This window comes from Pyrgilauda ruficollis, unplaced genomic scaffold, assembly GCF_017590135.1.
Source record: "Pyrgilauda ruficollis isolate IOZ18807 unplaced genomic scaffold, ASM1759013v1 scaffold37, whole genome shotgun sequence".
Classification (NCBI taxonomy): domain Eukaryota; kingdom Metazoa; phylum Chordata; class Aves; order Passeriformes; family Passeridae; genus Pyrgilauda; species Pyrgilauda ruficollis.
This window is the reverse complement of record NW_024525156.1, coordinates 6,008,888-6,033,907: the sequence shown is the minus strand read 5'-3', so window position 1 is coordinate 6,033,907 and position 25,020 is coordinate 6,008,888. Positions and strand designations below refer to the sequence as shown.

The 25,020-nt window shown below is 37.5% G+C and overlaps 1 protein-coding gene across 3 annotated transcripts in view; it reads right to left on the bottom strand.

The window, feature by feature from the left end:
* The window catches only part of MARCHF6 (membrane associated ring-CH-type finger 6), a 45,251-nt gene extending 20,952 nt beyond the window's left edge, over nt 1-24,299 (bottom strand). The window contains exons 1-12 of one of the 3 annotated variants that reach the window (XM_041475862.1): nt 24,200-24,299; nt 19,459-19,555; nt 18,552-18,625; nt 12,092-12,235; nt 10,629-10,701; nt 8,833-9,001; nt 7,231-7,423; nt 6,873-6,934; nt 4,874-4,906; nt 3,769-3,820; nt 1,048-1,106; nt 368-448 (exon numbers count right to left, since the gene is read on the bottom strand). In XM_041475862.1, coding sequence (XP_041331796.1) covers nt 368-448; nt 1,048-1,106; nt 3,769-3,820; nt 4,874-4,906; nt 6,873-6,934; nt 7,231-7,423; nt 8,833-9,001; nt 10,629-10,701; nt 12,092-12,235; nt 18,552-18,625; nt 19,459-19,555; nt 24,200-24,218 — 1,056 coding nt within the window. In that variant the 5' untranslated portion in view covers nt 24,219-24,299. Of the gene's footprint in view, nt 1-367; nt 449-1,047; nt 1,107-3,768; nt 3,821-4,873; nt 4,907-6,872; nt 6,935-7,230; nt 7,424-8,832; nt 9,002-10,628; nt 10,702-12,091; nt 12,236-18,551; nt 18,626-19,458; nt 19,559-19,645; nt 19,730-24,199 lie in introns of those variants that run through there. The other 2 variants (XM_041475861.1, XM_041475863.1) reach the window with 2 other exon arrangements.
* Nucleotides 24,300-25,020: the final 721 nt, after the last annotated feature.

Sequence of the window (25,020 nt, the reverse complement as noted above, 5' to 3'; positions counted from 1 at the left end):
TTTGAATAAATTTCCTGTCCTACCTCCTTTTATAATCTCTTTGCTGCAACTACAGTCCACAGCAGAAGCCTACAAATAGTGAGGAAAAATTATTCTACACCCTTCTCCTCAGACAGACCTTCAAGCAAACATAAAAGCCTTTGATTGTGTTGTTAAGCATGTGAAGTATTTGAAAGTAGGCAGTCACACTGACAACTTCTAAATCTCCAAGAGAACAGCAGAGACCTTTCCTTCTAATTTCACCAAAAGAGCAGAGAAAAATGGTGAGTTAAGGGCACCTGCATCACGTCTGCACCTCCACAAAGCACAGCCAGAAAAAATTATTTACACATAAATCTGAACCAGGTAACTACTGACAAAAGGATACATGACAAACAATTAGAGTCACTGCTAGAAGAACATATCCCACGATAGTTGTAATCAGGCCTTCAAAGTGAGATGCTTGGACCTGGAGCAAAGAGGAAAAAGGTGGAAGTTTATCAGTCTCTTAGAAGACTACATCTCCTTTTTGTGTTACTAAGATAAATTCCACATTTCAACTCTTCAAGAAGAATGACAAGTTTCTCTAGTTTTTACATATTATTTTTACTACTATTTTTTTATTTTCATCAAAAATAATGTTTACATTTACATTACAACTACTTTCTTCAAACTCAAAACAATCTCAATATATGAAACAAAAAGTGCCACCTTACACGGTTTTGCTTATCCCCTAGTTTCCCCTACTTAGCATCATCCACTATGAAAATTAGTAAACAAGTTTAAAATGTACACAGGGAACAAGAGGCTGTTAAAAACCCCTGAAGACACACACAGTTTTTACAAACAGTAAAAACCTTACTTGAGATGTAAATAATTTAGGAAGTGGAAAAGAGTGTGACAACATTTTTAATCATATACTCAAAAAGGCTGAAAGACTAGCAAGAAGACATACTCAAAGTTACTTTTTCAACCTCAAACGGAAGTGGAAAGATGCTACAAAAATGTTGTGATTGAATAAACAGTGGTAGTTTATTTTTCATTTTGAAATTATAAAACAGTACTCACATATTCCTCAAAGCCCAGGCCAACAATGGAGAAGTGACCAATGTGGTATGGACAAAATGCTGAATAATGTAAGCAGAAAGGAGAAAAAAAGGCCATGAAAACTGGTAATGAAGCCTTATTTGCAGGATGAATATTGTAACATGCTATTATTCGGCTTCTCATAAATTTTATGAAAAAAATACAAAAATTAATTTATGTGCAAATATTTGCAAGTGTTAGATTCCTATAATTTTACGAACACTGAAAATCAGAACAGAATTTGCACTTAAAAACTAAAACAATATAAAACTACACAGAATAAGAGGACAGCCTTTTCCTTCTTACTTCATCTTGTACTCTGTAAATTAATTCTATTTCTCAGTGTTACGTACTAGGCTGGCATCTGTCCCAGACTCCTGTAGGAACCTATGCTGTGTATTCATTCTTTCCCGTGCACTAAAAGACTTCAGTAGCCATTTTACAGCCTGGTGAGATGGGACTTGCTTTAGCAAGGCTTCAGTTCTAGTGCTTTAATTCTTAGGAAAACTTAAAATATTGTGGAAAATGCAAGCCCGGCAGAAATTTTCAGAGGGAAGAGGAGGGGGAGAAAAATGACACCCAGTGAAGCGATGAGGAGCAAAAGAGAAATCTTTTACTTTGAACTAATGTACTGAAAACTGCTCATTATTCCTAAGAACCCACTCCTGACCATTCTGAGGTTTCAGGGGAAATGCATCAGAAAACACAGCACTTCCCCATTTTTAGAAACCTGCAAATTTGCAACAAAATAAATTTTTTAGTTATTCTATCTTGCTCTGTTGTTGTCTTCCAACCAAATTCCAACAGAATTCAACATCCATTTTTTATAGGAGTGGAGTGCATCAGTATAAAGTGAAGGGGCTGCAGAAGTGGCAAGCTTTTATTTTCACTTATATTGTCTTCACTACATCATGGTAGCCCACCCTGGGAACTACTACAGGCTAAACATTCCCTCAAATGAAAAGTGTGATGATTTTCTCTCTCCTCATTTCTGTATGACCAGCATTAAAAAAAAATCCAACTTCAAAACCCAAGAAGCAAACAAACAAACCAACAAAAAAAAAAAACTACAGGAAAAGATTTAGCAGGATTCATATTACCCTAATCAATGATAAGAAAAGTTTTCATGTCTCTTTTAGGAAAATCAGCAGTTATTGGGAAAAGCAAACATGTAAAAGATAAAGGGAGGAACTGCCCAGTAAGAACAAGAGACAGCAAAGTGAGATGAAAAAGATCACAACTCCTACAGATATCAGACTAATAACTTAAAAGTTGCATTTTTGACATTTTATGAGAATATAGTGCACAGTTTGTCATGTTTTTTAAATAACATTATTTAAAACATTTTCTAATGGATTCCTTAAAAAAAAAAGCACAAAAGAGTACAAACTCCTCTGTGAGTACTAGAATGAGCTATAGAAAATATTAATTACGTTCAAATGAATTAATTTGTTCAAAGAGAATTTCTGGACCACTAATTAATGTTACAAATACTTTCCTTCTGTTTTATATTTTAGCAAGTACCTCCGGTGACATCTGAACTCACAAGTACTATAATTACAAATTACTAGAGATTTGGCAATTGCAAATTAAGCAGTGTTATTTAATGGGAAAGATACTAAAAACAGGCTTGAGAGGCACATATTAAATTCCCAGACCTCCTGCTTACTTAGGAAAGTCATTCTCTTCTCTATTTGTGAGTTCCCCCTTGGCAAGACAGCTACTGAAAATGTTTCTATACAACAGCCTCATTAAGCATTCTTATTACTTCCTTATTATTGAATTTTAATCTACGGTTTAGAAATTCCATGGTTATTATCTACTTAGTAAAAAAGCTTACTTGTTATAGCAGCTAAAAAAATCCAATTATCTTATGATAACTACATGTTAAAATAGAATAATTATCAGAAAGAAATAATTCAAATATTTCCCACCTCTTATTTTAGAGCAGTTACAGTTTCTTGAGAATTAAACATACAAGGTACTTATGTTTATTTTCTTTTGATTTGCTGTTCTGTTTCAGTATCTAGATGCTCAAATCACTGGTTCAGTGTAATGAGCTTTAACTTTGTAAAAACTTATCTACAGTACAACTTCAGCTTGGCAACCTCAAACCCTTCTGCCAAGAAAGACCACTGAAAAAACACCAAAGCAACATGAAAAATTCTTTTCTAAACTGGTCATTCAGAGCAAGTGAAAGTTTGTGGTATCTTTGTCTGGTATTTTTTGAAGTGTAAAATGTTTTATTTGTCACTAAAATGCTACATTCTTGCACACCTGCCTCCCTTTCAGTCTGAGCTCCAAGAATGGATTTTTAATGGAAAAATTTGTATAACTCTATCTAGTAAAAACTATGAAGAGAAAAAAAAAATCTTAGCTATTCTGCAAAGTACTGCTTTTCCTCGCAAATTAAATTCCCTAAGATTCCTCCTTCAATTCAACAATATTAGAAATAAATATTTTCTGTGCTTTAGTTAACATGGTTAAGGTTCTGCTAGGTTTCCTACTTTAAATCTCATCACTTAAAGAAATGAAAATGACGAAACTAGAAAATAATAAATATTTATTATTCATATTGCCAGTTCATTTTCGGTTGCTTTTAGAGATCACATCTTCATTTTTCTAGAACAGCCTTAAAATAGACCTGCACTACCAATTCACAAAGAAGGATCATTTTAAAACCTAAGAGCAAACAATACTTACCAAAGACAAGTATGAACAGCGTATTTAAAGACACCACCCAAAAGACATGTTCCTGTAAGGAGTACAGGGGAAAGAGGAAGGAAGATGACAAGAAATATATAAATGTCAGTCTTTTAAATAAGTGACTTTTGTGTCAACTTCTTATTTCAACAGTCTATTATCACCAGAACTTGCACATCTCATGTTAGAGCCAGGAAGTTTGTGCTCCAACATACAGCTCAGTTACATTCATGAACATTTATCTAGATAAGTGCACTTACTCTTGCTTACATTTTATAAAAGTAGGCTTTTATTTTAAAATCTATACAAATAGTTCCATCTTTTAAAAAAATTACATTAAATGTGTGTGGATACTTTTTTTATAAATGAGAAAATGCTCATCTGAACTTTCAACAATTAGTCTTTGCCACAACAAACACATTAATAAAACTGACAGCTCTAACTCCAGAAATGAAGCACATCTCCATTTTTTAATATTACTTTTAGCTAAGATGTGACCTCAGACACAAGTACCCTGGATTTTTACTTCTTTTGATATTAATATTTAAGGTAAATGACTAATAACATAATTGTAAACCTAAGGCATCACATTTAAATAAGATACATTAATGACCTTTGAGGTATTTTTCAAACTTAATGATTCTAAGATGGAGTATTTTGAAAATAGAGTCAACTGAAGATCTTAGATTTTAAAATCTAGGCTACACTAGATGTAGTGGTGTTATGGTGGTATTAGGACAAAAAATACATTTGAATGAGAACTGTATTTTAATTATAACTAAGATCAAAACATAAGGTTAGAACACATATGTCTTTTCAGTGTGTGCTTTTTAAAAGGTCTAGTTTTTATTTACAGTGGACTAAGTGACCCAAAGTTATCTACATCTTTTAAGAAATTCCACTTTTATGCCACACACACACCACTAATTGTGAAACTCCTAAAAACCCAGTTTGCTTGAACATGACATCATATGAAAATCTCTTTAAAGACATGTATATATGATATGAAAAAAAGGACTTCAAATACAATTATGTATATTAAAAAAATACAGGTACTTCAAAAAATCCTTCTGTAGAAATTATTGAAAAGCAAGATTGTACTTACTAGGAAAACCAGAGATCCATCAAGTCCAAGCATCTGTGAAGATAAGGAAGTAATTTTTACTTATTAGAAAAATCAACCTGAATCTAAAATAAGCCTCTTTCACATTGACCTTTATTGTCCAATGCAGTCAAGAGTTTTTTAATGGCTCAACCAACAGTACCAGCACATAAACTCTTACTGATAAAGAGAGAAACAAAGTTCTCATTCAACACAGTAAACTCAGGTGTTCAAAGGCAGTGATATACATGTGGAATATCTGAATACACATGTATCTATGTGTCAAACCAAACACAGAATCAATTAACTTATAAGCTGTTTCTCTCCAAGACTTTGAAGACTTTGACAAAGATTTTGTATTTACAAAATATTGCAGTGATTGAATGGCTATTTAAGTACATGTTTAATCAACTCAGTATTTAAATACAAGAACAAATTTTTGTTTCATCCTACTTGCAAAATACCAGTTTATGCTTGCACTGAGAAAAGTTAGTATTTTACCCTCGATGTATAAAAGCAACAACTAACAGGGTAATTTGCTATACTGTATGCTATTAACTTTTGAACAGAATTGTTTTACATCTAGGGAAGATGGGAAACAAATTCTTCATCACTCGGCACAGCTGTTAAGGGAAGTATCCACAGAGCAGTCAAAAAAAAAGCATCCATTACACTCAAAGTGGGGGGGGAAAGGAGATTTTTTTTTTTCTTTGTATCTTACTATTTCAATCCAGACACTCCTACTCCACAATTACTGCTGTAAAGTTCCATGTTCAAGGCTCTTTTGTACGAGGACTTTGCACTAAGTTCCAAGATATAAGAGTTGCACATATTTTACAAATCAAACTGAGATGCAAAAATGTTTGAAAATTCAGAAAAGTTGCATGGTATTTTTACAGGATGACATAATAGAAGAGCCTACCCCCATTTTGATACTAAATGTCAACTACACATCTATTGCCTATGTCAGCACATAACATTGGAAGTGGTTGTGAAACTGACTTGTATATTCATGGAAAAGCATCAAAATATCATCAGTTAGGAATATATCAGCACTTTCTAGCAAATAAATTGGGTTCAGAAATACAGCACTTCCATCCTGAAATAAACAACAGAGTGATTCAGGAACCTGAAATTATGTACTCCTTTTTGATGAAATATCTTTCAAAACACTCCAAGAAGCTTTCAGTAGATACAAAACAAATATCAAGATGTGCCACTCATGATGAAAACTGTATTTCTGCTTCCCTGCAATCAAGGCAACAACTATACCACAGCCTAGTAGTGATGCTGGTAAATCACATGGAGCTGCTGCACCTACCATCAGGCAGATTTTGCTGCATGTGGTGACCTTTGAACTCAGATGTTGGCTACTTCTAGACCAGCTACAAAAACCTAATTTTCAAGTCTCTACACTACTCCATGATTACAGTGTACATGCATGTCATGCTCTAGTTATGGAATTTGTGATCCAAAAACAATGTTACAGGAACATTGTTACATTAACAGAAACCACGTTACATTAAAATGCTTCACCATTTTTAGAGAAACACATTTGCTTTTTGCAAAGAAACCTAAACTTCCATTTCCCTTCTCTTTAGTCTAATGCTTCCATAAATACAAAAATTAAGCATTGAACTACATCTAATGCAACACCTTTGCACTCCTAATCTGGCCCAGTGTCCTCAAAGCAAGCTGTAAGTCAGCTCTATACCTCACCAAGTGGAAGACTTCAGAAAAGTCTACTAAAACATGTTTTATGCTGCTACTATACACTTATAAGCTGCTATTATACTTAAAATAAAAAAATGCTTTCTTTAATGGTTAAGAAGGAACATAATAACATTTTGTTTATAATGTAACAACTTTTCTGGGTCACTAAAGGCGCTTACAAAAGAATGATTTCCAAATCTATCCCAAATGCATTTTACCACACCAATACTACAAATCACTTCAAGTATGAGCCTAAATTATTAAATTCAAGAAAATTATTCTTACTCACTCGCTCCCAAGTAAGCTCTTCTGCTGCTCGATCCCATTCCAAAGCATTCCAGTTCATGTCATCTGAGGAGACAATGGCCATTTTTACAGCTGTTAGATCACTCAAAACAAGATGTAACCACTCCACGTCATGTTCTAAATGAACAAAAAGACTTGAGTGCATAATATTCATCTTGTAATTGCCGACAGCTTTTCAGCAAGCAGATGCTTCAGCACTCAAAATGCATGAAATTTGCAAAGGCAAGATAAATAAGCTGAAGTGGGAATTTACACAGCTTCCTTCCATTACGACAGTTTGATATTCAATTAATTTATATTTAGTAAGAACTAGAACATTAATGTTTTGAGTCACCTGTTACCTTGTGCTCCATTGTTTGCATCTGCTGCATCTTCTACTACAGCATCCTCTTCATCTTCATTATCTTCCTCCTCTTCATCTACTTGTTCCTCTTGAATTTCAGGGTTCTCACCTACAACTACATTCTCAGCAGCTGGGTTAGCAGGTTGATCAAGCACAGCATTTTCAACACCTCCATTTACAGCAGCCTGAGCCTGCAGAAACAGGATTTAGTACTAGATTAAATTGATCAAGCTCTCTTCATGCTTTTATCCTGTATATATATGAAGCCAAACAGTATTAAAAAAAGTCAATAATATATTTTCTAGATAAGAATTACACTTGGGACCACTAAACCTTTAAAAACAGGAAAAGAAATATTCAGATAACTTACAGAGTAGCTGAGGTAGCAAAGGGCCTCCAGAGATCATCTAGCCAACCTGACTACTCAAAACAGGGTCAGCTATGGCAAGGTCAGTGCTGTTTCCCCACTTGGCTTTTGAGCCACCTTTTCCTGAGGTGGAAACTTTACAACCTCTCTAAGCAACCTGTTCCAGTAAGTGATCACAGCAGTAGTCCATGAAAAAAAAAAAAAAAAAACCCAAAAAAAAAAAAACCAAAACAAAACAAAAAAACCCACCAAAAAAACACCTTTTTTTTTAATCCAAATGGAATTTCTTGCATTTTAATTTAATCCTACTGCCTGTGGTCCTGTCACTCAATACCACAAGACAGCCCTGGCTCTGTCTTCTTTACAGCCCTTCATCAGGCTCTCATACAGACTGGAAAGGTCCACCCTGAGCATTCCCATTTTCAAACTAAATCCAGTTCTCCTAGCCTCTCATCATGTCAGATGTTCCAGTCCTTTAATCATTTTTGTTGGCTCTTCACTACACTCATCCCACTCTGTCCATGCCTCTTTTGTACGGGGGGACCCTAAAACTGGATACAGCACTCCAGATGTGGTTTCACCAGTGCTTAATAGAGGGGAACCCCCTCATGGAAACTATCATTATATGACAAAGATGATAATTCAAGGCCAACTCAGTCAGTCACCAAGATGAGAATCTCTGTCTTTTAAAAACTGACAGTTACTAAAACGAAAACAACATTTTGAATTATTTCTTCCCTGTACATGGATTGCTTATATGATCACTTCTTCACCTAAGAGGCTCCTGAAAGCACTGAAGGAGTGCACACGCATGTGTGGGGAGTGGGAGGAGGGCAGAGAAGCTCCAACTTCAGTGATGTCAACAGAACTTCCAATTGCTTTGAGAACAGTGAATTGTTACCTCATGAACTACCTGCATACTTATGAAAAAGACGAAATAAAAGCAAGCTGCGTCTTCATTGACTATGCCTGAGAATTCAGCTTTATGTCCATAAAATTATCTTAAAAAATGGTAAAGACACAGAGCTAAGAATCTATGCAATGCTACACAATAAAACAACTTTAAAAGCATAACTGTGGTGTCAGTGAGTTTATACAGGAAAAAGTGTTCAACTTCTGCTAACAAATAAAGGTACCATGAAGTAAAATAACTTCACTGCATTCTGATAAAGTATTTACTCCCAGAAGTACATTTTCTAAATTAACTGTGAACTAATGAACAGTACGTTTTACCTCATTTTGTTGACCAACACCATTGAGTGGCTGCTGTTGATTTTGTTCCAACCACTGTGGTGCTCCTCCATGGACGATCTGTTCACGTAACCATACAAGGCTGATAAATGCACACAGAGTGCATGTCACCACAAAACAGCCCTGCAAACAGTCAGCCAGTAAGTTCTCCCTGTTAAAAAAAAATTAATAAAAACAACATTTTGCTGGTAACACTACAGAGTAGCCCAGAAAAAAACAATCTTCCAGAATAGCAAAGGAAACACAATAGTCACTAAGTAAATGGTTTGATACAGTAAGAGGTTTGCTTAAATGGCTAAATGGCTAAATATCAAGTCCACATCAGCATTTTATCTGCTGAGTTACCTGAACCAGAAGAATGGAACTGTAGGGTTTCCCTTCAACTGCTCTACACTTCAGGTAGCATTTTATCTCATATATTATCTCTATACCTTAAAATTAATCATTCAGATCATACATAACTGTATAGCAGCAGCAAATCAAAGTTCAGCCAGCCAACCAAAACTAGGGTTTCATGCAATGTAAGAGGTACTTAAATAATCCTAAGCAATGCTCATCCCTAATTTCAGGTACCTCCTTGTAAAACATAGTGTAAAACTACAATATGTTCTTAAAAATAAGTAAGAAACACAGCACCATAGTACTCTGCCATCTCCAAACAAGTCTCAGTCTGGTCCCCCTTGCACACTTGTGCCTGCACAGCATAGTGAGTACCATGGGGACATGAAGTCCAAAATGAAAAAATGACACAAGAAGCTACTGTAATTGGCTCTGCCAAAGAAACAAATGTCAAAACACAGTTTCACACATCATTAAAATCTGACAAATAATGAGTCCCTTATTTTCTCCCTAGACTGTAATAGACATGAGGTACTCTAGGTTCAATTGTTTCAAATTCTTCTCTGAAAAATAAAAATTGAATCTACACTACAGAGATAATCGGAAACACACTGCTATTAGACTGAAACAAGCATTTCTTTCCAATAATGAAAATAAGTTAAATGCAACTTGACCTGATTTCTCAAATCAAATAGCCCAATTGCGATGACTTAGCTGAACCATAGAGAACATTAATTCTAAATTTGCTTGATGTGCAGATGATTCTACTTAAACTCAGTTTCAGTTCCTTGTGTTCAACATAATGAGAATGTAAGAGGTTTGAATTTAAGTAAGCTTGGAATTCTGCTGTTTGGTATTTACTAATTCTTTAGGCAAAATTGATTTAAAAAGGACACGGACAGACAATGTGCAATAGCAGATGTTGATTGAAGCATTAAAAATCCAAGTATCAGCTAGAAGGAAATCTGATAAAAAATAATCCCTCTCGCATAAGAGACTCAGAATAGATAAAATTAAATTAAAAATATAAAAATGCAACAAAGAAAACAGAAAGTGACATTATTAGTGACACATTTCATAATATTCTACTAGGTATCTGATTTAAACCATAGGAAATTGATTTTTTTTAGTTATTAAGTGTAATTTTGCGTAAGTTTTCTTGACATCAAATACCAATTTTCATTAACCAGGGCCTGCTTTGTGAAGTCAGTTTTCCAGCTCTAAAGATCTTGAATAATGGAACTCCAAAGTGAAATGATTTCTATCGTAATGGTGTTGTCCATACACCTGGTTGGGCAAAGGGTAATGGGTAGTTGCTTATTATGATGGTAAAAGATAACAAATGTAACTGGATGAAAGAGACATTAAGTTCAAAAGTTACTGTTTTCAGGATAATCTGACTAAAACAGGTTTTTGTATCAAACTGCTGAAGTACTTACGTGGACAGAATATCTAATGGCAGTGTCAGTAGTGAGCTCACAGAGCCAGTAAACAAGCACTTGTAGATACGACCTGCGTGAGTAAAGAGAAGTTTGATACAAATTTGATTTTGGCTATAGCTTCACTTGGAAAGGACCCCCCAGGTACCCTCATTCCACCGGGTGTCTAACTAAATTTATGACATGGAAGAAAAGTGCAATTTTCAATGCATGAACAGAATTCAAGATCATACACAACCACATGCAACAAAGCTGTATTTTAGCTGCACGTCTTTAAAAGTACACACACAAAGTGTAAGAACTTCCATACTAGATTAGACCCAAGATTCACTGGTCACACTAATGGATGCCTAAGGAAGAATATGGAAGAAGGTTAAAGATATTTGCTGTGATACTTCTTCAGTACATTCTCATATGCTTCACTTCCTATTCTAAAATATCTCACAGCTAATTAATCCTTGATGCAATTTTCCCCCTTTAATTTGCTCAGTCTTATTTTGAATGTGTATAAACTTCTGGTGCTATGATATCATGTTGCAAGGACCATCACCATTTCATCATCTGTTTTAAGTAAGTATTTTATGAATTAATAGTTGATGCTCATAAACGTCAGCTTTTTATCATGATGTGTAGGCCATCAGTATATGTGGTCTACTTCACAAAATTAGGTGATGCCAATATTGTGCTATTCTCAAACTACAGCCAGCTGCATTTATTTTATTTGTGCCAGCTACAAATAAAAACATAGAACATACCTAGAAACTGTCTGGGGAGATGCATTTACTTCCTTGCTCTTTTGTTCAAGGGACATATTATGGTTTGTAAAGATGCACTTCTAATTATTGCCTTGACTGAACACTATATTCTTTCTGCCTTTCTCCATTTTCTGAGTATTAGCTTGTTGAAACATCCATAGTTCTTTTTCCATCTCTATTTGGAAAGTAAATTTCAAACTGGATACTAGAGTAATTTAAATGTGCGCTCTCTTTTCTACTGAATTCCTTTACTACTTACGTGACTTTGAGATTTAAGAGTTTCACAAATCAACTTGTCCATGATTGTAAAGGAATTTTACTTCTCATATAAAAACCCCCTGCACTTTCATTTAGAGATGGTTAATAAAAATAGGACAACCCTTCTATCCTAATATTAATAAATAAAACCTTCCATGTAGATTTTAAAGAAAATAATTGAGAAGAGGCATTTTATTGGAGTAAGACATTTAAAAGCTCTTTCATGCATTCTCTCCTATGTCTTAACACCTTCTTGCATTGCACTACTGGCTTAAGAGTCAAACAAGTAGAATTTCTCAGTGAAAATAAATGAAATAGCATCTTTGATTTTTCTTTTTTTTTTTAATAAACAATAATGGTCTTATAATGGTTTAATAATAAAACTTTGTTGCAGGAAGTGGCACATGTCCCTGTGTATAAGAGCATTATGTACAGAAAATTAATACTTACATGCAGTAAGAGGTACTACTCCCAACCATGCAAAGGCCACAAGTGTATAATGAAACCAGTATCGTATTGCTGTGCCAATACTTGTAACCAGTCCAGCAAAGATGTCTTGGATTGGAAGCCGTGAAGGCATATCTGGGGAATAAACTGTGTAGAAAAGGCACTTATGAAACAGTTTGTCCTTTAGAGAAGCATTTATGTAAAAGTCCTGCCAACTACAAACTGCATCTGACAAAAGCTTACTAGAAGAATAAGCATATTTTATATTCTCAAGAGATGACTCCAAACAAACAACAAAAAAAATTCACATAACACATTTGTTTCATTGTGTACTGAGCGGAATAGGAAAATTAATAAGCTCCATGCCAGTTGTTGACCTAAGAGAAGTTTTTTTAATAGCTTTATTTGTTAACTGTAAACTCCAATTACCTAAAAATAAGCTCAAAAAAAAAGCAGATTCTAAATCTAAATCTAAATCAGTATCACTCTCACTCAACACTACCTCAAAGATTCCTCTGTCTGTTACTTATAAACCTAGTTCATGGACGTGGCATGAGGAGCAACAGCAATTAGCAATTTTGCACACTATCCATTTGCTTGTGCTAGATATTGAGATCCTACTTGCCATCCAACAGACCAAAAAAAAACCCAGCAAAATAAAAGCAGCACACAGGGAGGAAAATTGAAGAAAACTGATTAAGTATCCACAGACATTGAAATTTACACACCATGACTGACTTTCAACAGATATCTGTTTCATATCAGGCAGAATTTCTTGTAAGGACGCTCCTATTACAGAGCACAATCCAAATCTCTCGTCCTGCACAGATATTCTCATGTACTAAATTTTCTTGACTTTTTAAACTCAACACCTGTATGTTGCATAGGCCCATCCCTACTCAAAAGCCAAGAAAAACAGTTGTGAGGTCTTCTTTTGCAAACAATTAGAAAACAAGTAACAATTTCATTACTAGTACTTAGTTTCTACACATTTACATGGATACTAAGAAGCAGTAATGCACAGTTATCAATAACAGATTTGAAAAAAGAAGATAATTTGGGAGTTGCACAAAGACATTTCTGCCTGGATGTTTGTTATGTTGGAAACATCTGTGCTTGAAGACTTCAACATTATGCACTATCTTTTAAAACCTTACCTACTTCTAACTACATAAGGAAACTCATTTTTTATAAGAACAAATTTTTATAAGAACAAATAGAAAGAAGTTTTCAATTCCTCTCATGAGCAATCCTTTAAGAGTCTAATACATACTGCTTTATGCTATCTACCTGCAGCCCTTCACCTACATTCCCAATCATCCTTTTACTAGTCTCAGAGAAGAAGCCTCTACAGGAAAAAGAAATTCTTTTCTCTCCGGGGCTATTTCCCTCAGATTTTGTACTGTAAAGAGAACTCAAGAACACAGACAAACAGTATCAACATCCAGAAACAGTCAAAGAATGGGGAGAGACTGGTGCATTTCAGCAATATGTGGATTATAACTGACACAAAGTAACAACAAAACAGCACCCCTGAGACAAGCAGTGACTGGTTTGAAATTTCAAAGCTTGTTATTCACCAGGTATCTGGCAGGGAACTGGAATTCATGAAACAAAGGACTAAAAGTATAACACTGGGGAACTGTAGCTGTGAGAACACAGAGCAGTGAATTGAAAGCAGGACACAAGCATACTTCGACATCATCTTACAATTTTCTTGTTACAGAAACAGATTTAGTACACAATTTGGAACCATAGAAAATGCCAACCGAAGTCTAACAAATGATCTCAGCTCACAATGAACAAACATTCTGGAAAATTTCTGCCACAGGAGACAAAAAAGCTTTGTCAAGGGTGCAAAAGAATATCTATTTAGAGTATATCTGTTAAATATTTATGGTACCACTCATAGACAATTCAGCAGATACTTTGAGAGCTTTCTTGTTTTCAAAAAATGTATTTTGATCAATATTTTGCAACAAGGACTACACAGAAAATATTAACTACGTATTAATGATTTATTTTTTAGGGACAAGTTGTTCAGTTGGAAAGATGTGAAATTAAAAAAATTTAAAAATGCACCTTCCAGGAATTACTGAACACACACAAAGAGCTACAAGAAAGAATGCCCATCCTAACTTAAAGCAGAAAGCGCTTATAAAAGTTGGCATTTTTGCACGCTCACTTTTCTAAAGGCTTTAGAATTACAACAGAGGTTTTTCAAATAAAAGCACAATGTAGCTACTAAGAGAACACAAGCTATATTCCCCAAATTTTAACAATTTGGCAATTTTTGATGATATCAGAAGCTGAGGGTGAAAAGAAAACTGTTTTACCTGTGCGCTGTCCTGTGCACACCTCAAAATTTGTACAGCTTTTTCCATGAGGAGCTTTATGATGATAAGGTAAAATCCTTCTATGTCCTGCAACACTCAGGTGCATGAAATGCAGGAATTCCTAGCATGACAGGAACCCCTGGTGTTCAAGCACCCTGCACCACTGAAGCTTGCTGCCAGTGATTTTCACAGCTTGTCTCCCCACCTGTGTCCTTCACCCAGTGCCATTTTCTGTCCATGCAGCTCCCTGTACCCCCTCCCCACTATCACTTTGAGGCCTGAGACCTTGACCCTGCACCACAGCATCCATCCATCTCATTTGCTTCTGCACATGCATCTTCCTCACTGCAGCTCCATCCCTTACTTTCCATCCCAGTAATCTTTCCTAACTCAGTTTGAGAAAGCAAATTCCTGCATTATTTACCACAGTTCCTCCAAATGAAAATCTTTCTACTACAGACCAACTGAAACAATAGCTTGTCTTTTTTTTCCTATTACAGCATGAAATCCAAACAGACTTTGGGTGAGTTTTTCATAGGTTTAGCTCAACTTCTTTGAGCGGTACAGGTCATAGAAAAACTACTAGAAAGCTTTTTGGATACTTAGGTCACACCTATGCAGTGTAGCTGCTAATTTAGATGTGAATCCTAAATTTGCGTGGGATTTTTTTTGTTTGGTTGGTTGTTTTCAGGAGGAGAGGTTTTGTTCTACCCTTCCCTCCCCTCCTGTAAGCCTAACTTTTCCAGGAACACAATTACTAATTTTCCTTCTCCAAAACAGATGACATGACAAAAAATCTGTTATTACACTGACACAAATAAGGTAGGGAAAACACAAGGCTACCTTTAGAAGCTGCCATTTAACCTACTTCACAGCATCATCACACTTGCAACCCTCTTACCCATAGATTCTTTATTTACTACTACATTTGCAAGCCATTTATATGCCACCTCAGTCACCCTCGTGCACTGATCGTGCAATAAGACTGTGTAACTTATAAGTAAAAACGATATACTTGATAGCTCCTGAGTGTTTTACACCCTCCAAACACATGCAGACTTTGTTTCAGACCACTAAGGTAAAAGGAGAAAAACTCCACTCCTTCTCAGGCAAGTACAGCTCTAACATATATATGAAATAACATTCATATAAATCTCAGCTGTGTGTATACTCTGCACACTCGAGATGGCAGAAGACACATTGAATTCTGTGCCAGCACGTAGTATTTTGTTCCAGAAGTTTATTTTTTGAAATTAGCCTTTCTAGAAATTCTGAAGGTATGGACTACTGTGTTAAAAGTTTATCAAAACAAACAGGTAAAGAAATCAGTTTAATATATCCCTCAATAATGTAAATCCAAATTACATGATAAGGAACACCCTACTCATACGGCTTCCTTTAGTTTTACAGCCTGTTTTAACTAAGCTTGTAACATTGCATGAATCACATACCAGCAATGAAGCTGCACAGGAAGTGCAGAAATGAGCAAGTACCTTGACAATCAAAAATTGTCAAAAGCTATTTTTTTCATAGTTGTATTAATTCTTAACCTGTAGAACTGCAGAAAAGGAACTAATTTTAAAACATAAAAAATTTAGCTTTAAAGAACGCATTTGAAATTGAGTAATTTACCTACATGACTAAACACATTTAGAGAATGATGCTATTATTCAAAAGAAAAATTTGTTCCTTTGTAGTCCAGCCAAAATACAAGTTGAATCTTCTCCTTTTTCCTTCCTTCCAAGCAATAACTAAGCTAGCAGTTCAGGTGCTAAAAAAATCCCAAAATGTTACAGAACTTAGAGAATAATGCACTAGAAATAGTTTATGAATTCTCCATACATGAGAAGTTACACTAGCAATGGTGCATTTTTAACAGAATGACAGCAACAGCCTTAGCAAGCAAACCAAGCTAAATAAGAGAGGAGCTGCTGGTATTACTGCACTAATACTCTATTACACTATTAGTGCTTGTCTGCTGGAGCACAGATATTAATTACATGCAAGTGTTTATGTGACCACATCCTGTGGTGGATCAACTTATCTGAAAATGTGTTAGACCTACAGGCCAGATCCAACTTTGCTTGAGATGACTGGCATATACATAAGTCCCTTTTTTTTCTACCTTATCATTCTCTCTCTAGCACCTGTGACTCCTTCCCTGCTCCTACAAGCAGATCCTGTTTCCACACTGGACAGCCACATTATCTTCCAAAGAAAGAGGGATAAGAGAAATTAAGGAAACCATAACTGCATGAGTATTGGCTACAAGGGAAACAATGAAACAAGACCCAATGGGTAGGGAGGGCACGAGGAATCTGTGCAGGGTACCTGACCTGCTACCATTGTGTGAAGCCTGGTAGGAAAAAGCACACTGCAACGTGGAAAGCTGAGAAGGACAGCTTATCAGCTGAGCCTGCTCAGTCAGGGGAGTGACAAGTGTGTGGCAGAGGATAAGCAGACCTTTACTAGAGGCTGAATGTGGAGGACACACTTCATGAGGACACATGCATGAGGAAGAAAGAGGTTCCTTATTACCAATTTCAAACCTCCTATGAAAAATGGTACTTTTTTGAACCACAATAACTTAACTAAGTTTTCTCCCCTGTCCATAACCAGCAAGTACATTACAAGCTGTGCTGGCAACAGCAGTGTCAGTAAAGAATTAACTTCTGCAGGAACACTTTTGTCGATAAGGGCAGTAACTAAGCTTCCTCTTATCAACAGTAACATACATATAAAGTGTATTTAGTTCAGAATCGCTCATCCTCTTTTCCTAGATCCCAAGGAAAACACTATAAACTGTTTTGATCTGCTTTCTTTTCTATTTTCATACAAAACTAGGAAGTCTTCTTTCTTAACTAATAAATCACTGAAATGCCATTTTCTGGTCCTGCATGCTGAATTCTGTAGAGGACCTAGTCACAGTACGCAATTTTGAAAGTGGCTAATTAGCTTGCAGGGAGATTCAGAACTGCATATCACTTTTAGTTTGTGAAAGTTCCATACAGAAGTAATATAATGCCTTTATAAAAATATGTAACAAATAAAACCTGCAAGCAAATGATCTCTAACATTCCTCATGCAGGCCACTGCAGCATTTAAGAATAACTGGAAAGCTCTGCTGTGTTCTACATAAAATACACTATTACCCACCCAAGACAGAGTTAATATTACATATTTCACTGATGGTCTAATGTGTTTAATTAATTGTTGGCAGAAATACATTATACCAAGGTTCAACATATAGAAAGAAGGTACATTAAGGGATTTTTGGAATCGAAAATACATGAACTAAACCACCTTAGCCTCAGTTTTCTCTACCACAGCACAAAACTAGGAGGAAAAAAAACCCAACACACAAAAAAGGTGAGAGGAGAGCAGGAATAAATCTGTAAATTTAAAGAGAAAAATGTAGCATAAAACCCACTTTACCTGCTCAACAGGCAATAAACTGACAACACTAAATAATACTAGCCTGCCACCTCACCTATTCCCACTACAATCAGTTAAAATGTAATTAAAAATCCTTTCAGAACTATATAAATATTCTTCATCATAAGTTGCCTAACCTATTTAGTTGTATCTAACATAAAAGGCAATTTAATATGCTAACCGGGTAGTTAGCGTATCGTGACTGAAATGTAAGTGGAATAATCGTAATTTGTATTATCTGTCAAGATCACTTGAACTGAAACTGACAGAAGCCAAGTATTAGTGCTGCAGGTAGATCCTTTGAAGGTAACTGAAAACTGCCTTTCAAATACAAATTTTGCCATGGTTTTACTTTACCATTCAGACTTCCAAAAACTCAAATTTATCAATGAAGCTGAAAACATGCAACACACTGTAATGTTGGCAGCAAAAGAATGGGACCAAGGCTGTCAGAAAAAGGCACAGAATAATATTTCTTTTATGTCTCACTTAAGATTATGAAGGAACCAAATTATCCATTACTTAAGCAACTCACAGTCTGCAATAACATGCATAAAAACTGCAATTAAAACAAGAACACAGAAGTTATGCCCCAAGTTTGGGTCTACCACACTGAATGAAAAAGTAATCACTTCACAGATATTACATGAGAAAAATTCTGAAAAAAATATGAGCAAGGAAAACATACTTACTTGGTGTGAAAGCAAATCTGTGCTTACATAATTCACAGTATTCTTTTCTGCTGTGTTTAAGCCACTGAACTAAGCTGCAATAAAAAGTGATCACATTAACACACGCTATACATCTCTCAACCCTATCCCTCCTTTAAGGAAAACACAACAATTCTCTGCTTTCACACTTAAATCAGGATATTTGTACTGTCAAGCAGGACTTAAATTAGCATGATTATCAAGTCCATTTAGGCCATGAACTAAGTTTCAAACAGTAGAAAAAGGTAAACTGACATGTGTCACAGTGTTGGTAAAGAACATTCTTTGAGTACATTATTGATCAGACATCCTGGCACAGACATCCACCAGTGACACCAGTTCTTATAAATACTTCAATACAGCTAAGATTTAGAACTGCTGTATTTGTGAAAGAAGGACTATTATAATACCATCAGAAATTATCATATAGACCAGAACTACAGTTTTTTACTTTAGCACTTCCTGATCAAACACACCTCAAAATGACTAAAAAGCACTAGGGTTTGGTTTGGGTTTTTTTGGTTTTTGGTTTTTTTTTTTTTTTTCTGTGAGGTTTGATGTTCTTTCTGTTCACAACTATAAGTGGGCAAAAAAAAACCCAACATACTGATTTTTCTACTTAGTTTTCATAAGTCTGACATACAATCAGAACTGCAGTCCCAAACACAAATAATTATCAGTGGTTTCTTTCCATATATAATTACTAATTTTTTCCTGAATTGTAATGAATCATCATGTAAACAACATCAAAACCCCAAACACGTTTCCACTGAAAACTGGGGTTTTTTTCCCACTAGTTAACCTGAAGACTTGAAGTATTTTTAGAAACATGCTAATATGTTTTCATCAGGAAAAAAAAAATTAAGAAACACATATACACAGAACTCACCATTCCTGATGAATAAATTTAATACTGCCAGTACACACACATGGATGATAAAGGGGTTTCTCGGGAGTTCCTTCTGACCGACAGACTCTGCATATATCTGCTGACAAGGACAAAAACTTATTATACTGCTGCTTAAAGAACTTGAATTTTCAAGCCAAATCACACAATTACACTCTAGAAACTTTACCATGTAGCAAAATGAAGCCAGAATAAATTGAAAGAGGATGAAAGACATCTGATGCAAGACAGAGACTGGGAGATCACCAAAAAGAGCAACAAGAACATTATCTGCCTGATCATGTTACATAAACTCAAAACACGTCTTATAAAATTTTAGGATTTCTAGGAAATAGACACAGCAAAACTAGAGGAGGATATGTTTTCTGCCTAAAGAGTTATCACTAGAACAACATAAAAACTGTTAAGGATAATTTTCTTGAATGTGGATACTTGGAAATACAAAAATTCCATCTCAGTTTGGAAAAAGTTAAACAGAGGCTGAACAGAGGATGTTTAATAATGTCCAACAATGACTCAATAATTTGCTACTATTTCCTTGGTGCTCTTGATGGAAGGAAAAAAAAAATCCAAAATAACAAACAGACACAGGTATTTTGCAATTTGCTACCCAACTTGGAGATTGCCTACTGTCTAGTAAGAAAAGCCACTTTCTGTTTCTCATTTCATAATTTCAGTAATGTTTCCATATTCCCACACCTTCTTTATTTCCTCTTTTTGACATTTTCTTGCAACTAATGGTTGCAAGAGGTTTTGTGAATAAAGAAATGAACATAAACCTTTCCCTCTAAAAACCAGATGTCTGTTTTAAATACCATTCAGTTAGCCAGAGCTCTAAACACACAATTAAATAGAAAAAAAAAATCAAGTTTTATCTGTTTATTGACATGGTATCTTCCCTTGGCTCTCCCTTTTACATCTATTAGGGAAGTGAACATAAAATGTTGATTTTTATAGAATATGTGAGTTTGAGATTTTATCTTTTGTTAATTATTTCTCCATCAACCACTATCTGGCAAACATGCATATTTGTTCCAGTAGAACACATGCATATCAGAGATCTTTGTCAGAAAAATACCAGCTGATGTGAGAATACTGAAAATATGCAATTTCAAGTCTGGATCACCTATCTTTGTTCTTGGCCAAAATCTTCAAAAGTTAATGCTTCTCCAGAAAAACTTCCAAAAGGCACCAAAGACTGATTTTTTTCTATAAAGAAGTCACATTATGACCATATCCATAGTTTATAGGCCATTAGGACAGCTTCTACACATAAAGCATAAGAATTCAAATTATTAAATTCAAACAATTTCCTATCTATGAAAATGTTGTTTGAGTGAATTCAATATGCAGCATGAAAACCCAGAACTAACAGAAACAGGTATTCAATATCACATCAGTGATGCTACACAGAGACATAAAGAGCGCTTCCATCACTGCCATGTGTGGCAGCAATGATTTGCAGTACTGCTGCAAACATCAGGAGTCTCTGCTGACCAGAATGATCAGAACTGCTACTTCACTTAAAAAAGGATTCTTTTATCCCAGAGCACTTCCAGATGGCCGCACAGGACAGGTCTCCCACTGACAGGCAGGCCCTGCCCTACCCACTGTGGCATGCCCACCTCCCACCACATTCTTTCCAACAGAGCTGTTTCACTGCAGCAAGAGGACAGCTTTGTAGGCTGGATCAGCCTCACAAGGGGTCAGACAAGCATGAGACAGCACATGAAACCAACACTGCTTTAAGGATCCTCTGGCACCAACGCAAGCAAGCTAAAAGCACACTGTTCCCTGAAGGATGCCCACTGCTCTCTGAATCTGTCCATTTAATGGCCTGTTGACTCTCACAGCAAACTGTTCACTTATTGTCAAAACGTTTGGGAAAAAGCAATTTGCATTCCTGTGAGCAAAAGAATTCTTTACTTGAGAAAAGAGTGCCTGTTACCTTACTAAAATAAACCTAAATTTTTTTTTTAAAGCTATGATAATTTCTAGATATTTCCACTTGTCTTATAAATCCAAATAAACATATTATGAGTGTAGTTGTTTGGACTGTTAAGCAACTGATAGCTTCAAATCAATAAACTCTGCTGAGGGTCAATGTGTTAAGCTATGCACTTTATAACCTACAGCCATGGTCAAAGAGAATTGCACAGTGCAAGAGTCACTATTTTTCTATGTGCACACACACTTTGCATCCTGTTCTTCAGGCACATGTTTTGGAAAAAATGACCTTGAATAATAAGTTCTTTCCTGTTCCCCACGAGAATGATTCACTGCCTATTATCTCTCCAATTGAATCCAACACTGGAATATCAAAAAGTGAACAGATTACGTTATTTAGCAACAAACTGATTTATCTAGAAAGAACCAGAATTACCTCTCTTCAGCAAAACCTGGTATCTGGTGCTTTCAGGTGCTGCAGAGAAGCAACTTTCACATTCGTTCTGAGGTGAAGCAGCTTCCACTGAGGTCTGACCATGACCCCAGACTGCCTCTCTTATCTAAGCTCTCACCATGCCGTTCAGTTTTCTAGCTCCACAATACATCTCAGTCAAGCACAAAGCCCATCAGAACCACAACAGCTGTAATACTGTTATCAGACAATCACCAGCTCAGAAAGTCCACCTGACACTCTGCAGCAGAAGCTCAAGCACACAATAATATCATATTTCCTCTTCCTCAAGGCACTAACACAGTCTTTGCTGCTGGTGTTCAGAGCTTTCTAACCTTGGGAAGTCTCTTCAGCGTTCTGGCAAGCTGCATGAAGTTCTAATAGTAGGATCTGGGGTTTGAAACTGTAGAAGAAGTTGTAACATTCTAGTGGTATTTATGGAAAGTGAGTATATAGACCGGTTACTTTCATGCTACCACTGGGAGCTTTTGAGGGCAACATTGATAAGGCCACAATATAATATCTAAGGCTGCATATGTATGTGCCTTTGTGTGTGCTTGTATATAAAACCAGAAAAGTCAAAATTTCAAGTGTGGAATTTAACACAAAAATTTAGTTAAAGAAGACAATGCTTTAAAGATGTAACTAAAAACCTCCTTTTCTTGGCCTTGCTGATCTGTTCACCTACTTAAGTCAGGTATGATCAAAGTCTACCACTGGTAACAGCCTGTAACAAATTATCAACTATGCCGTTTGAATTAAATCCACTGAGATGGATTTACCAGCTACTGAAGTGGTGGAAAATCAGGAGGTCATTTCTGAGTATCCACTTCACAGCTTGCAAAAAAACCAGTTTTTCTGGGCAACCAGAGGACAAGCGATCAAAGTTTCACTTTGTTGTTGATTTTATCAGTCTAAGTGACTTGGTCTACAGAGCTGCAGCAAGCAATTTTAATGTTAGATTTAAGAAACACTAATATTTTGATAAACCATCAGTGAGCATGGGTATTAAAGATGTCTACAGCACAACCCAAAGGACACTACTACAAAGGTGTTGTCTTATTTCATCCAGTGGTTCATGTTTTTCCAGCTCTTTTTGTTTAATCCTCTCAAGCAGGAAAATAAAGTGACATCTGATAAAAAGCTACATTCAAAATAATGCCAAAGTAACAAAAGCCAAGATGCAAAATGCTTTCCTTGGAACTGCTTTGCTACTGCAATATGTATTTGCACTCATTGTTTCAGACAACAAACAAAGCTCAAATACTGCAAGAAACAGCACAACAAACATGCTTTATTTAGTTTGGTTTACGCTACAATATGAAGTGCTGATCTGTTGAAGTTCTTCAGTACCTGCTTGAACTACACAGTCCCTCTCCCTCTCTGGAGACATTCAAAACCCACCTGGACACATTCTTGTGTCACCTGCTCTAGGCGACCCTGCCTTGGCAGGGGTCTTTGAGTAGATGAACTCCAAAGGTCCCTCCCAACCTTAAAGATTCCGTGATTTTGTGATGATCTAAGCATAACAAAAGCACTGACAAAACATATCCATGCTTGATCTCAAATAAAGCAATACCCTTAGAAATGGATACTACACATACAACCCACCTCATGACTATGATATCTTTGACAATTCTTTTTTTTAAAGTTAAGTAAGTGACTATGTATTACTCTGTTGTAAAAGAGACACATGTCAGCTGCTGCATATTTCAATTTTTCAAGCAGACTGCCCAGCACACGTAACAAAGTCGGCTTTGCGAAAGGAGCAGCTATTACTATTCAGCTAAACGCGGAAATGTAAGGCTCCCTGGGCTACAGGGCCGTGTCCGACAGGGTCGGCCGGCCAGGAGGGAGCTGGGGGCAGTGCCCTCCTCGCCGCCTCTCCCGCTGCCCCGCCTGCTGCTTTTCGCCCCGGGCTCTCACTTCTCCCCCGGGCCCCCGCTTTCCCAGGCAAAGCCGCAGCCAGCGGAAGGTTCCGGCGGGCCCAGGTGTCCCGGTACGGCTCATGCCAGCCCCGCTCCGGGTGTTGCCAGCACCGCCCCCCTTTCCCCCCCCGCTCTCCGTTCCCCGTGGTTATGTAAGGGGCACCCGCGCGCGCCGCCTCACACACTGCCCCCCTCGCTCCGGCCCGGCCCGGCCCGGCCCGGCCCGGGCAGGGAGAGCAGCTCCGGTGCGAGAAGCCCCTCCGGGCGCGCACAGCCCCCAGCCCGCCCAGCGGGCCCGCTGACATTCTCCTCCTCCCCCGCGCCCCTCCACCCTCCGAGGCTGCCCCGGCAGAGCCCCTCTCGGGGGCTGGCGGCGGGCGCGGGGCGAGCGCCGTACCTTCCTCTGCGGTCTCCATCTTGCCGGGCTGACGCAGCGCCGGCCGGGCGGGTGGTGTGACCGCGGGGGGCGGGGCCGCGCGCCGAGCGGACGGACCGGCCGCGCCACCGAGCCCGCGGCCACAGAGCGCGGCCGCGCGGGGACGCCGGGCGCTGCTGCGGGTCTGGCCCGCTCTCATCTATAGAAACACGGGGTCAGCTGTGCTGGGAAAGACCTCCGAGATCATCGGGTCAACCTACATGTCAACTAGACCATGGCACTAAGCCACATACAGCTTTTCCTTAAGCACTTCCAGGCACGGTGACTCCACCACCTCCCTGGGCAGCCCATTCCAATGCGCAATCCCTCTTTTTGTGAATATATTCCTCATAATGTCCAATCTGAACCTTCCCTGCTGCATCTTGCGACTGTGTCCTCGCTCCTGTCACTAGTTGTCTGGGAAGAAGATGCCGACCCTGACCCGGCTACGTGTGGTTGCACAGAGTGATAATGTCCTCCCCTGAGCCTCCTTCACTCCAGGCTAAACAACTCCGGCTGCCTCAGCCGTTCCTCAGGGGACTGGTGTTCCGGACCAGTCACCGGCTTCGCTGTTTCTCTCCGGACACTTTCCACCACCTCAGTGTCCTGAATCGAGGGGCTCGGAGCTGGACACAGCACTCGAGTTGTGGCCGCATGGATGCCGAGTACAGGGGGACAATCACTGCCCTGCTCCTGCTAGCCACACTGTTCCTGATCCGAGCCGGGATGCCACTGGCCACCTGGACACATGCTGGCTCATGCTCAGCCAGCTGTTGAGCACCACCCCCAGGTCCTGTTCCAAT